This window comes from Megachile rotundata, chromosome 6 (genome assembly GCF_050947335.1).
Source record: "Megachile rotundata isolate GNS110a chromosome 6, iyMegRotu1, whole genome shotgun sequence".
Taxonomy (NCBI): domain Eukaryota; kingdom Metazoa; phylum Arthropoda; class Insecta; order Hymenoptera; family Megachilidae; genus Megachile; species Megachile rotundata.
Genome location: NC_134988.1, coordinates 8,632,953 through 8,648,605, shown reverse-complemented (window position 1 = coordinate 8,648,605; position 15,653 = coordinate 8,632,953). Strand labels below are relative to the sequence as shown.

Genomic DNA, 15,653 nt, shown 5'->3' with positions numbered 1-15,653 from the left:
TTCATGAAACATATATTAACCTTCTGTTGAAATGGAGTCAAGAAATAATCTAATTGTACATACGCTACACCCAAAAGCCTCAACAGTTAACATAATTTGTGAATTTTAATGATTGAATTAAAATATTGTTATTTGAGATTCGAGTAGCTTAGAATAATTTTAAAATTCTAGCATGAATGAAGTTTAATTGACGATGTTACTGGTTAAATCATTTTAGGACTCGTTTTATGATAGAAAACCTAACCTTATCTACCACGAAGGGTCGAGGTTAATTCTTTTTGTTAGAGGTTAGATTAAACTAAATTTGAACAACATTAAATAAACTTGAATAATAAAATTAGATCAATGTTAATTATTTTTGTTGGAGGTTAGATTAAATTAAATTTGAACAACATTAAATAAGCTTGAATAATAAAATTAGATCAATGTTAATTATTTTTGTTGGAGGTTAGATTAAATTAAATTTGAACAACATTAAATAAGCTTGAATAATAAAATTAGATCAATGTTAATTATTTTTGTTAGAGATTAGATTAAACTAAATTTGAAGAAGATTAAATAAATTTGTATAATAAAATTGGCTGAATGTTAATTATTTTTGTTAGAGATTAGATTCAATTAAATTTGAACAACATTAAGTAAATTTGAATAATAAAATTGGGTGAATGTTAATTATTTTTGTTAGAGATTAGATTCAATTAAATTTGAACAACATTAAATAAACTTGAATAATAAAATTAGATCAATGTTAATTATTTTTTTCAGAGGTTATATTAAATTAAATTTGAATATCTTTCTAGAAGACATTATTGTTAACAGATGTCTTACAAATCTTTCAGTTGAAAAATTTGATAAATTCTTTTGAAGTTACTTCCCTAATATTAATTACTACTCTTGTCTGTTCCACTATATTTATTGACCACATAACACTATAACTTCAGTTAAAAAATATTCATTACAAATTGTAGTATTGAATGGTCACCTTCTGCAAAACGTTAATTCTTGAAAATGTCTTAACGAATATACAAAGGAGATTCCATATCATCCACATAAAATGGGTTCTATTAGCCCACAGATCATACAAGGCAGATTCCCGGCCATATATCCGAACAATGTACCTTCGATTTCGAAGCATACTTTCGTATTTATTGGTTCAATCCGGAAGGGCCGATTTGTTCAGCGCCTCGGTTGGGTATCTCGCCAATCAACATTCCAAGCATAGGGACCACGTTGCCAATTACGGGGCCCGCGATACAATCAGCACCACTATGCACCTATTTATTTGTTCAACTGGTCGTTCGTGATACAAGCAGAGAACACGCCGCGAATATTGTAGCCAGTATGCATGTAAGACGTTTAAAGAAACCTTTGAATTTCAACGATAAAAAAAAAGACCACGTTGGCTATTAATTAGAAATACGATCAACGTTCCTTTCCAATGAAAGATAATTATTGTTACCAGGCTATAGATAATATTATCGTGTTTAATGTTTTCTATAATGTATCGATTCATTTCGATGGAATTTATGAGGTCACTCTTGCAATTGCGAATGGAAGTTTATGTTCGAGGGTGTGTCGTTTATGACTTCGACAATTTTTGAAACTGTTGATTCAACGGAAGATAAATTGCGTGGTGTTCGGGGAAACATCTGGGTTGATTACATCTATTTTACTCGGGGAGTAGGAGTTCGTGAGTTTCTGACTTGTTTTCAAATTTGACGGAGGGTGAAATCGTATATTTTCAGATCGAGGAGGTATTTTCAATTTGCATGGTTTCCAATTGAAAAACTTTCAAATTCTCATGTTGAGAAATTCTCAAGTTTCCAAATTAACAAATTCTTAAATTACAAAACTCAGAAGTTCTCAAATTTCTAAGTTCTTAAATTCTCAAACTGCCAAACCTTCAAGTTCCTGAATTTCTAACTTTCCGATATTCACAAATTCCTAGATTCTCAAAATTCCCACATCCCCAAATTACCAAACACCAGATACCTGAACCTCCAAATTCCTAAATTCCCAAATTTCTTACATCCCCTAATTCCTAGATTCCCAAATTCTTAAACTTCCAAATTCCTAAATCCCCAAATTCTTAAACTTCCAAATTTCCTACATCCCCTAATTCGTAGATTCCCTAATTCCTAAATTGCCAAATTCTTAAACTTCCAAATTCCTAAACCCCCAAATTTCTAAACCTCCAACCTGCTAAACCTCCAAACACCTAAATTCCCAAATTTCCTACATCCCCTAATTCCTAGATTCCCAAATTCCTAAATTCCCAAATTCTTAAACTTCCAAATTTCTAAATCCCCAAATTCCTAAACCCCCAACCTGCTAAATCTCCAAATACCTAAATTCGCAAATTTCCTACATCCCCTAATTCCTAGATTCCCAAATTCCTAAACCCCCAACCTGCTGAACCTCCAAATACCTAAATCCCCAAATTCCAACATTCTCAAACTCCCAAATCCCGAAACATTTCTTCCAAACAAATTTCCTCCAAATCACAGGTGACCTTCGCTCATCCTCTAAAAGTCCCCGAACTCAAATATCGCTAAATATCTCCAAAGCTCCAGTTTAAAACTTGTCATAAACCGTAAACTGGAATAAAGTTCATCACGCGAACTGCAACCAGAGATTTCCAACTTAAACATCCAAGGCAATTAAGCGCAGATGTAACCAGCGCTGAAAATTAATATGAAAACTGTTACGATTGAAATGTTTGTAGGTTAAAGTGTTATTTGTTAGAATAGTCGAAAATTTTGGGTATAAAGTGTTGTAGGAAATGTGATGCCTGTGCATCGAGTTCACGGGTCTTTTATGGGTGCACACGTGTACTAGCATGCACACACGTATGCATTTCGAAATCGTGTGCGTTCCGGCTTGCACGAGAAGGGATGATGGTCGAAGGAAGGAGCATGTGGAAGGGGTCAGATGACGACGGGACCACCATGCTCTGAGAGAGAAGCGACATTTTTATTATGCTTTTTCTTGCGCTGCAATCATTTGCGTGCAAGTATGCGCATCTAGAGCGAAAGAAACTAATATACAGGGTGTTTCTTAACGCGGTTGGATGTAATGATTGTTATCACTTTTCAAATCATTTTTGTGTTTTTTATGGTGCTTGTGGATGTACGACTATATGAGTACATATGTGTGTATAGTATACATGTATGCTAAACTATATCATGATATATACTAACTTATATTATTAATTATACTGCATTAACTATACTGGACTATATTATTAAATATACTACATTAACTATATTAGACTATATTTTTAACTATACTACATTCACTATACTCGACTATATTATTAACTATACTGCATTAACTATACTAGACTATATTTTCAACTATACTGCATTAACCATGCTGGACTACATTAACTATGTTTGATTGTATTAATTGTATTAACTATATATTTATTGTATTAACTATACTAGACTATATTATTAACTATACTACATTAACTATATTAGACTATATTTTTAACTATACTACATTGACTACACTCGACTATATTATTAACTATACTGCATTAACTATACTAGACTATATTTTCAACTATACCGCATTAACCATGCTGGACTATATTATTAACTATACTGCATTAACTATACTAGACTATATTTTCAACTATACTGCATTAACCATGCTGGACTATATTATTAACTATACTGTATTAACTATACTAGACTATATTATTAACTATACTACATTAACTATACTAGGCTATATTATTAACTATACTACATTAACTATGCTAAACTATATTTTGAACTATACTACATTAACTATACTAAACTATATTTTTAACTATACTACATTAACCATACTGAACTATAGTTAATGAATACGATATATGTGTACACATGTATAGTATGTGTATAGTAAACTTCAATTTAAATATACTAATGAACTGTAGTTAACTGTACTATAACATGTACTAACAAGACTGTGCCATCGACTGTACTAATAAACTATGCTGTGAACAGTACTAATAAACTATACTATAAGTTGTACAAAGAAACTCTACTAATGATCTCAGCTAAATTTTGTTACAGAGAGTTTGTGAATTTGAGGGTGTGAACTTGATAATTTGAGAAATTCAAAAAATTTGGAAATTGGGAGATTTGCGAATTTGGAAAATTGAGAATTTTTAGATTTGGTAATTTTGAAATATTAGAATTTGGAAACTTGGGAATCTGGGAATTTAGGAATGTGGGAACATTGAAATTAAGGAATTTAGGAATATGGGAATATTGGAATTTGGGCAATTACAAATTTTGGTAATTTTGAGAATTTTGGAATTTTGGAATTTTGGAATTTTGAGAATTTTAGGAATTTTGGAATTTTTAGAATATTGAGAATTTTGAGAATTTTAGGAATTTAGAATTTGGGGGTTTAGGAATTTGACAATTTTGAAATCTAGTTATTTGGGAATTTGGGAATTTGGGAATTTGGGAATTTGGGAATTTGGGAATTTGGGAATTCGGGAATTTAGGAAATTAGGAATTTAGGAATTTAGGAATTTAGGAATTTAGGAATTCAGGAATTTAGGAATGTTAGAATTTGGTAAATTTTGAGGTTTGAGAATTTGAAATTTAAAAATTTGAAAATTGAAAAGTTGGATGTGAGAATAAGGAAATTTGCAAGTTTAAAAGTTTAGAAATTTGGCACTCTAGAAATTTGATAATTTGAATATTAGGTAATTTGGTAATTTAGCAATCTACAAATTTTATAATTTGGCAGAAAAATTGCTACCTTGAAAATTCTTAAATTTTGAAACATCAAATTGTAAAAAATTAAAAATTTCAGAATTTCAAAATCCTTAAATTCATTAAAAATTCTTAAATTTCCACTCTTTTTCTATACCACCTATTAAAAATACTAAATAAGAAATTACCTAAATGCACCAAAACTTTAACTCTGGAAACTAAAATATCTTCAAACCAACCCCTCACCAAAAAATTCTAAGAAAAGTGCCAAAAACAAAATAAAACTAGTTTTTCTAAGCAATAAAATTTAAAGAATATAAACCTCGCTAAATACTACAGTGAATCATACAAACAGATAAATGTAGAAAAACGTTGCTAAAAATGAGATAAGGGCGGTGAAATTTTGAAAAATACCGGTTCAAATTTAAACGCACGATGCGTGATGTTAGCTTCAGCGTAAACAGTAAAAACCGTGAAGAGTTTTTCGTATTTTCCTGGCAGCTGTACGAAGAGAAGATGGATACGAATATTCGGTTAAAAATGCCGCAATTAATTACATGTTGTGCGTAGAAAGGTGGCAACGGCTGATGTGCGTTCTTCACAGATAAAAATATATTTTACGTTTGTAGCAGGCGTACGTTTATTTTTCCGTCAACATTTTTGTTACGAACGTTTATAATTGCGAACGGATTCGTTCGTTCATTGAAATATGAGATTTCTCGATATTTCACGATATGGTGATGGAAGCATAAACGGATAAATAATGTGAATACACAAAGAATGCATTTATTGTTATTCGACAAAAATCTGCTTCTGTACTTATATTGTTATTTTAAATACGTCGTGCTTATTTACATCTGTGATATTCGAAATTTCGCGCGTTAAATGAATATGCTTTTATGTTCTTTTGTTGTTTCATTTGATGAATGATATTTTTAGAATTATCGTTGAAGTTGGTATGAAAGAGTTGTTTGAACAACTCTTTCTTTGAGAGCAGTGATTATTTAATATGGTGGTATTTTTAAAAGTTGAAGTTAAAATGGAGTCAAGAAATAATCTAACCTTACATATGCTACACACGAAAGCCTTAATAGCTAATCTCACACAATTTGTGAATTTTAGTAATGGAATTGAAATATTGTTACTTGAGATTGAAGTAGCTTAGAATAATTTTAAAATTCTAGCATGAATAAATAAATTTAATTAGTAATATTACTTGCTAAATTATTATAGAACTGGTTTTACGAGAGAAAACCTAACCTTATTTACCATCAAGGGTCAAAGTTAATTATTTTTGTTAAAGGTTAGATTAAATTAAATTTGAACAACATTGAATAAACTTGAATAATTATATTGGATTAATGTTAATTATTTTTGTTAGAGGTCAGATTAAACTAAATTTGAACAACATTAAATAAATTTGAATAATAAAATTTTGTGAATGTTAATTATTTTTGTTAAAGGTTAGATTAAATTAAATTTGAACAAGTTTAAATAAATTCGAGTAATAAAATTGTATATTAGATTCGACTTGAAATTAAGTTAAATTATGGTGAAAGTTTAAGTTTAAACAAAAATATTTAAATTTAAAATTAAGCATTAAGTTAGGTTAGATTTCTACTCGCGGAAATTAATTAAACTTGATATCTGGTCTAATTATTAAAATTCACCTATTACTTAGTACTTAATTACTAATAATTTTAATTAGTATTTAAGGTTAGGTTAAGCTACAATTAATGATTTAAAAATAACTAGATTTAAAGAACAAAACTTGATAAATTAAGTCTGAAATTATTTGAATTACAATTACAGTAATATTTCAAATTGAATAAATAAATAATTTATAAAATCACATATTTTTATGAATGTCTTTAGATTCCTTGTTCGTAAAAACCTAACCAAACCTAACCTCTAATCCTGTCACTCAGATTAAATTATTTCTGTCTAAGGTCACTTCAGGTTAAACTAAATTGAATTTCAATAATTCACGTTAAATTAGATTTGCTGTTAACCCCATTGTGAAACAAAAATAAATGTATTTAAATGCTAGAATGCAAGTTAGGTTCATTTAGGTCAAATTTTATCACGAGAATAAATACATTTGAAATTAAATCTTCATGAGAGTAAATATATTCGAATGCTAAAAGTGAGGTTAAGTTAGGTTGAACTGATTAGATTACGTTACATTTGATGATCAAACGACAGCAAGTATATTTGAATGACGAAATTGAGGCTAGGTCGGGTTAAATTAGATTAGATTAAATTGACTTTGATGCTGAAACTGGCATAAATATATTTAAATAATGAACTTGTGGTTAGGTTGGGATAAATTAGATTAAATTTGATAGTCAAACATAAATATGACTTTAATAATAAAGTTAGGTTAGGGTAAATTTGATAGTCAAACGAGATTAATCATATTAAATAACAAGATAAATTTTTTCATACACAAATTTTAATAATAAAATTCATGTTAAGTGAAGAATAAAATAAGAATATTTTCTAATTAATTCTTAAAATAAGAATAAATGTATTTGTGTATAAAATCATGGATTACGTTCTTGCCTCAATTATTGTAATTGACCCACCAATGTTTTAACGATATTATCGATGATATCGCGTTAGCTTTCGACATGATATCAATAGCTTATCAATAATCGATACCCACACCCCTAATCTACTCTCCCAAAATAGCTAGAACTAAATACGTATTAGAAACGCGGAACACCATAAGAGAAAATTACTTCCATAAATTACTATAAATATTAAAATATAATATTCTCAAAATTACTAAAAATTACTAACAAATATTTCTACTAACTTAATTATTTTAACCCCTGCCTTCTTAAAATAAATTAGTAATTCACTCGTAAATTTAGACATTCAAAATATGCCTCATTTCTTATTAATTTCATATTTTTATAAATTTTTAAAATATTTTCAAAAGTACAAATAAACAAATTTATAAAAAAATTGTAGTCGTTCCACTTTCATCATGAGTGACTCAAAAATTATATAATCATCAGGGTATTTAATTTCTAAATATTTTTCTAATTATCAAAATACAAACACAATTTTATTTGTATTCAATAATAAATATCTAATAAATATTAACAGAACAAAAATCGCATATGACCACAAAAATTTAATAAAACTAAAATTGCATACGAAAACTTGCTGCATTTTCATAATTACAAAAATATTACGCGTGCATACTTAAATGAAGGGCCCCGCGTTTGTATACATGCCATTATACTAAACGGAGGATATTTGAGAAATTTCATTAATGTACGGGACAATGTAAGTAGAATTCTCTTTATTAAGAGCAATTGTAAGGGAGAAATCTTCCACCACCCGTTTTCAGCGTTGGAAGAACCCAGGGAGAAACTAATCTAAGTAGAACCTGCAGTCTACGCACATAAAGGACACGGGCAACCTTCTGCACGGTAGAACACTTCCTTTTAACTAAGAGAAGCTTAAGTTACACGACATACTTCATAGAAATGAACTACCAGATGAGATAAAAAAACGATTTGTCAAAGTCACTGACTTGACGTTGATCATCGCGGCGTTTATGGCTGCTTCCATATTGAATTACTTACTAAAAGAAAACATCTCTATTCAATAGTTATGATATTTTATTTAAAATAATAAAACAATGAATTTTTGTAACGTTTTTGGTTGTTAAGTTATGTATGAAAGTACTTTTTCAACCCTTGACTTATGGTTACTTATGTACACTACTGACGTATTTACTCATGTGTACTAGGTCAATATGTTTGATAAATCATGTTCGATAGATTACTTTAAATAATTATTTTACAATTATACAGACTTTGCAAGAATTCAAAGAATTTGCACAGAACTTTCATATTTAAATTAAAATCATTTAAATTGCAAATCATTACATGAATGTTAAAAGTCAAAGTTAAAGGTGTGACATTCAAAATGGCGATTAAGGATTACTTTTAAACGAAATTGCAAATTTGTAACTTCAAACGTTTACAAACTTACAAATCCTAGAGTTAATACTTTGAGAAATTCCTAACATGTCAAACATAGTTAATAATTTCAGAAATACTTGACACTTAAGAAGTTTGACGACAGAAGTCCTCAAGGTCCTGTCACAATACGAAAGGTCATAACAAAGCGATCGAAAGAAGCGAGATAAAAATCAGGAGAAAGTAGTACATCAAGTTCGCGGTGAACTATAGTCTATTAGTGAAAGGAATAACTGGAGCTAGAGCAAGAAACAAGATGACTCACCGGTGTGGTATAAGGCTGACAGGCTAGCCTGATGCCATCGTGCCTAAGTTTCTCCTGCAGCAGCATTCTGAGTTGCATCTTCGGTATTCTGACAAGCTCCGCTTTGCCCTCTTCGTATTCGTCCGCGAACTTGGTTAATTCCTGTCCCCCGCTGGAGGAGCTTGCGGTAGGCGAAGCTCTCTGTGCTTCTTTATCGCTGAGAGGCCTTTCCGACGATGTCCTCGAGGATTTCGAGCTAATATTATCGCAGAGACAATCGTTGCTCTCCTCGAGCGTGAAATAAACGCTGGCAGCGCCCTCCTCCCTGAGCGTCTTCACCGATTGCAGCAGCCGTGCACGGTGGGTCTGATTGAACACACCGATCGCGTCGAGATCTGGATCACCGATCTGTTTGCAGATCTCAAGGTCGTCGTAGCCATTGTCGATGAAAGACTCGGAATACTGGCCCAGATGAAGGGAGCGCAACCACTCGACCACTATGTTGCTAGCCATCGTCATTGTTAGTCGGTTTTGTGAACGCGCCGAGGGCTTTATCGCCCTCTTCTCGTTCACGTGTATTCCTCCTCCTCCTGACGATCCGGTCTCGATCTGTCCTTTTCCCTCTAAGCGCTCTGTCTCCGCCGTGACATCTCCGAAAGAATGCGCTGGATCTTTCGCGAGCACCGAGTCACGTGTAATATTCGTAAATGGCCGCCACCTCGGGATCGGCTTCTTCGGGATCGACGATGCCGGAAGTACGCCACCGGTCACGTTTCGATCTTCAACGTGCGACGCTCTGGCTCATTACGAGCCAGAGATACGATCTTCGTTTTCGAGAAAATCGCCGACGCTCGTCTGCGCTGATGGGTAAAGATACGGCTTTTTTATTTCATAACTGGACATTGATACTAACCCTTATGTCAACACCCGTCGTCTACGCGCGTCGTACGGGGGGCACCGTTATGGTATGTACGAAATACGGTATGGTATGTACGCACGATTATGGTATGGTGATGGTATGTATGGAGATATTCAGCTCTCGTGATATAGAATAGTGATATACAATTATAGTATGGAGCTGATGGTAACAAAACGTGTAGTGCGTACGATAGGGAGGTGATGGTATGTATGGAAATATCTAACTTTCCGGATATGGTGTGCACAATTATGGTATGGAATTGATGGTATGCATCGTTAGGGTACAGTGTGTAGAACGTTATGGTATGGTGTTAATGATGTTCGCAGTCAATAGTGGCATGTATGGAACAATATTGATATAGGACATTGAAGTATGGAATTGATATCACGTATGTGTAAAATTATAGAATGGACTTGATGATATGACACATGTGAAACTTGGTATAGTTGATATCTGTGGACCACTACGATCTTATTAGTATGGTATTTATTAAGGTATGCAGTTGATAAGTGTGATTCATATGAAGCTGATACGATGTGGAAAATTATAGTATGGGCTTGATGATATGACACATATGAAGCACATATGGTATAGTTGATATCTGTGGACCACTACGATCTTATTAGTATGGTATTTATTAAGTTATGCAGTTCATATGTGTGATTCATATGAAGCTGATACGATGTGGAAAATTATAGTATGGGCTTGATGATATGACACATATGAAGCACATATGGTATAGTTGATATCTGTGGACCACTACGATCTTATTAGTATGGTATTCATTATGGTATGCAGTTGATAGTGTGATTCATATGAAGCTGATACAATGTGAAACATTACAGTATTGACTTGATGACATGACACATATGAAACACATATGGTATATTTGATATCTGTGGACCACTACGATCTTGTTAGTACGGTATTTATAATGATATGTAGTTGATAGTGTGATTCATATGAAGTTGATAGTACAATGTAGAACATTATAGCCTTGATAGCACATGTATGAAGTAGATGGTATTTATGGACCACTTATGTTGTAGGATTAATGATTTGATACGTATAGGCTAGGTATAGAATTAATAGTATTGTATCTATGGAATTAGTATAATACGCATAGATGGTATGGTACATTCTGGTATGGATGGCACGTTAGTTACGGAATTGATGGGATCATGGAGGATTGTGATGTCGGAATGGTGGTTTGGTATGTATGGGGCATATGGAGCTAATAGTGTGGTACATGGAGTTGTTGGTTTTTATGAAGTACTATGCTTTGAAGCCAATGGTACGTGTATGAGGCTCATGACATAATATGTGTGCAACGTTATGTTATGTATGCATTATTATAGTATATGTCGCATACATGCATATATGTTAATATAGTATATGTCGACAGTGTAATAAAATGAAGTTGATGACGTAGTATGTGTAGTTACGTATGAAGTGAATAGAGTATGAAGTTTAGTATGAAGTTAATACTGAACACATACTATACCATAAAAATGTGTTACAGCATGTAACGTAAATACCATACAACCATATTAACCAAAAAATTTCCCAATACAAAATAAATTTAAAAAAAATTAAAAATAAGAAGGTATGAAAAATTATAAAAAAAAATGTGACTCGATAAAAATGATCTAACATCACTGTTCAGTATATTAAAAAAATATCTATCATAAAGTTTTTCTAACTATTTTAAAATAAGAACTTGTCTCAATATATTCAAGTCTACAACGATCGATCCAAAGTGCAGATCTGAATCAAGAATGCCAATGTTAAGTATGTATGAATTAACGATACTTAAAGATATATCAGTGACATCGTTAAAATATCATTAAGATCAATTGGAGTGATTAAGATACGACTTTTATCATTTAACTCTATTTACTCTTATTTGACCTTAAAACCGTATCGACTCTAATCTACAAAATAATTTTATCGATCAAGTTTATTTTTGTTTAATTTTAAACCGAATTTATCATCATCCATAGATTTGTCATTTCGGTCTGTTTATTTTTGATTAAACACCGAATTGACTCATAATTTCACCGGTCAAATGTCTCTAATTGCGTGTAAACTTCAAATATAATTTAACTTCGTTTTAAACTTGAATAAATAAATTTCAATGGGAATAATTAAATATATAATAAATGTGTGTATGAAATGCGATGAAATAACGTAAAATGAATATGCAAATACTCTAAATGTCATAAATGTTAATTTAATCAAATGAACTAATCGTGTTCAAATTATTATTCGTTACATAATAATTATTTCTCTGTAGCTAAAGTTTGTTCACAAATTTCAAGATTTTGTTACAGAATTAATCAGATAATAATTGGAGCAAATGAAAACGAAAAATTATTAACAAAGTAAATGGGTTAGGTTAGGTTTAAAAGTTACACCCGAGTGTTAAATAGGGCGGGTAGCTGTGGGTATTGACATAAGGGTTAAGGCACACGTCACATAAGGGTATCGATATAAATTAAGTACAATTGGTTATCAGACCTAATAGTGTAATATTACACATTCACATACGTGATCCTTGCACCTGTTATCCTAGGCTTAAACACATCTTTCTCAATTTTATAAACTATCATTACACTAAATCATAGGCCATTTTTTCACTTGTATTCTTAAATTTTTATTTCATCCTTTATATATAAAACAAAACCCATCAATATGTCCGCTACAAAAAATTTTACATCAAAGCTAAGAAAAACCCAGTTTTTCGCTAATATCTCCTTATACATTACACCTACGAAGAAAATGATTATTATGAAACTTGTAGCTTAAGAAATTCTCTACAAAAAAGGTTTAATAATCTTTCTTCATAGGAGTTACCGTTTCTGAGATAATAAGATAATCACAGTAGAGAATAATTTTCTGGAATGCGAATTTGCAACTATTAATAATTGTGCATTGAACCGTGACGATTGGAGATCAATGATGAAGAATGACATTTTAGAATCGATCATAACTCTCTGGCTAGGTGTTCCAGACACTTTGCTGAATGCAATTTTTTGTAACTTGTCTAAAGGTTGTGGACCAAGGTGTGGCTGTAGGAAAATTGGCTTGCATTATTCAGCAGCGTGTAGTTCTTGTCATGTTCAGCCTTGTCTCGATACAGCCAATCGTATGCGGTCAGTTAAATGAAAAGCAATCCGGGTAGTTAAATGAAAAGCAATGGATGCGGAAAGCAATGGAGAGTTAATGAAGATGTAAATGTTGTCAATTTCTTGGGCTTGATTGCAGAAATGGTATTGAACTAACCGAAGGTCTTGAGGGGAAATTTTTTTATTGCTAGTATGAAAACATGGTGCATCCGACCTACCGCAGATACTACGTTTACAAAAACGCGTTCAGTACTATACCATTACGTTAATGTGAAAAAGAGTGCACTATGAAGGTCGAAGACTTCAAAGGTACCATTTATGAATATGGTTACTCCTACGAAAAAACTTGTATAATCTTTTTCGTAGAGAATTTCTTCAGCTACAAATGTTGTAATAGCTGTTTTTACCGTAGAACCGATCCACGGCAAGATATTCGTGTATTACTGATATTGTTGACCTTTAATCCTGTTGCAAGTGAGGTGCATAATTATCACCAGTTATAAATTCACGTGATATCGCAAAACTAGTTACTCGAATGAAATGGGTATATAGGACCTTTTTTGTAGAGAATTTTCCGCGGTACAAATTTTGTAATAAGTACTTTTATCATAGAAGTAATAGATAACGAGATATTTGCGAATAACTGATGTTTCATTTTTATTGAGGATTAAGCGCATGACTATTACCGATCGAAAATTCGTACGATATCTTAGAACCGCTTATTTCTACGAGAAAAGCTTGTAGAATCTTTTTTATAGATAATTCCCTAAGCTATAAATTTTATAATAATCATTTTTAGTGTAGAACTGATAAATAATGTGATAATCGCGAATAACTGCTCCTCCTTACCCTCGATTCGTAGAATTAAATGTATTCTGGTATGTTATCAATTTATACGATATCTCCGAAATGGTTAAGCTTATGAAAAAGTCTTATAGAATCTTTTTTATAGGTAATTTCTGAAGCTACAAATTTTATAATAACTACTTTTGTCGTAGAATTGACTGCCAACGAGATATTCGCAAATGACTGATTTGTTTAGTTATCATCCATCAGAAATAGGTACACGATGACAATTATCATCCGTTGCAACTTGACGCGATATTCTAGAAATTGTTACTCCTATGAAAAAATCGTATAGAACCTTTTTTATAGACAATTTTCTAGACTACAAATTTTATTATAAGTATGTTTGTCATAGAATTGATAGCTAACGAGATATTTGCAAATAATTGATTTCTTTATTTCTAATCCTCCAGAACTAGATACACGAATTAGTTGCAACTTCACGCGATATTTCAGAAACGGTAGGTTCTATAAGAGAAACTTATAGAACCTTTTTCACAGATAATTTCTCAAGCTAAAAATTTTATTTTAAGTATTTTTATCATAGAATTGATAACTAAAGAGATATTCGTGAATAACTGACAATTTTATTTCTGATCAATTAAGTGCATGGTGATAATTGTCATCGTAACTTTACGCGATATCTCAGAAACAGTTGCTCCTAAAAAAAAACCTTACAGAACCTTTTTTGTAGACAATTTCCCAACGCATAAATTTCGTAATGGCCCCGTTTGTGTAGAACCAATAAATATCGAAACATTTTGAAATAACCGATTACGTCGAACATCGACTCCCAGTGAAACTTTCAGTAGAGGTCACATCGATGGCCTTTGACATACTGTTACAAAGAGGTTCAAAAACACCGGCCTATGCGAGTTCCGGAAAATGCCAATTTCCCCGGATTAACAGGTGCCTAGGTCGGAACAACTGGTTGAAAATTTTTGAAGATAAAAAATCCGCGTTGTCCGTGGCACTGTACGTACCCACCAGATCTACTCCGTGTCCCAGCTCCGATACCCTGAACCGATCCAATGTGCACGTGTCACGATCGAACGTACGCTAAACCCACCCTCTCCGAATATGTTGCCATTCGATCACAACTACAAACGAAAGAATTTCTCACTGTGTACACACCGCAGGCTCACTATGTTTCCGTCGCTAGGTCCTTTGTGGACGTAAACATTCCAAACACGGCTCCGAACACTGTAATCCTGGACTCGGTCCGTTGCGTTTCACGGCAAGGTAACGAAGCTCCGTTCGGAGTCGAAGAAAATGGGCAGCCGAGGGTCCCCCGGATCGTTCGTGCTGGCAGCCAAAGCGTAACCTTGAAAATGCTCCGAAAGAGGAGAGACCGACACCGGCGAAGAAGCACGCGGTTCGGCGAGAAACGTTGCTCCGTTTGAAACTTCGATCGTTCACTGCCTCGATAACATCATTCGGACTATTTCTTCTTTTTTTTTCACTGAACTCACTAATCGCGGAAGGTATAAGCGTTATCGGTGCTCGACGAGATACACGACACTACAGCACGACACTACCGCTACGCGATACACGGCTCGACTGACACGAGATATTCGCCAGAGGGAGCTCTACACGTTCCCTCCCCGCTCGCCTCCCACTACATCGCCGGTTTTAACCCCCCACTACCCTGCCATCCCCACTAGAAGTGGTAGAAGCAAGTTGGTCCAGCGACATCCTGTTGATGCGCTCCTGCGCCGCCAGGATGCAACAGTCCTGTCCTTCGTTTTCTCTTTCTTCTGATGTGATCGTTCTTCGTGAGTTCAACGTGAGAAA

General features: G+C 32.9%; 1 protein-coding gene across 8 annotated transcripts in view; it reads right to left on the bottom strand.

Moving 5' to 3' along the window:
- Positions 1 to 15,434, bottom strand: part of LOC100883627 (uncharacterized) — a 427,612-nt gene extending 412,178 nt beyond the window's left edge. For 4 of the 8 annotated variants that reach the window (XM_076532931.1, XM_076532938.1, XM_076532939.1 and 1 more), the window contains exons 1-2: positions 14,843 to 15,434; positions 8,988 to 9,826 (exon numbers count right to left, since the gene is read on the bottom strand). In XM_076532931.1, the coding sequence (XP_076389046.1) occupies positions 8,988 to 9,485 (498 nt within the window). In that variant the 5' untranslated portion in view covers positions 9,486 to 9,826; positions 14,843 to 15,434. The remainder of the gene's footprint in view (positions 1 to 8,987; positions 9,827 to 14,842) is intronic. The other 4 variants (XM_076532933.1, XM_076532932.1, XM_076532934.1 and 1 more) reach the window with 4 other exon arrangements.
- Positions 15,435 to 15,653: the final 219 nt, after the last annotated feature.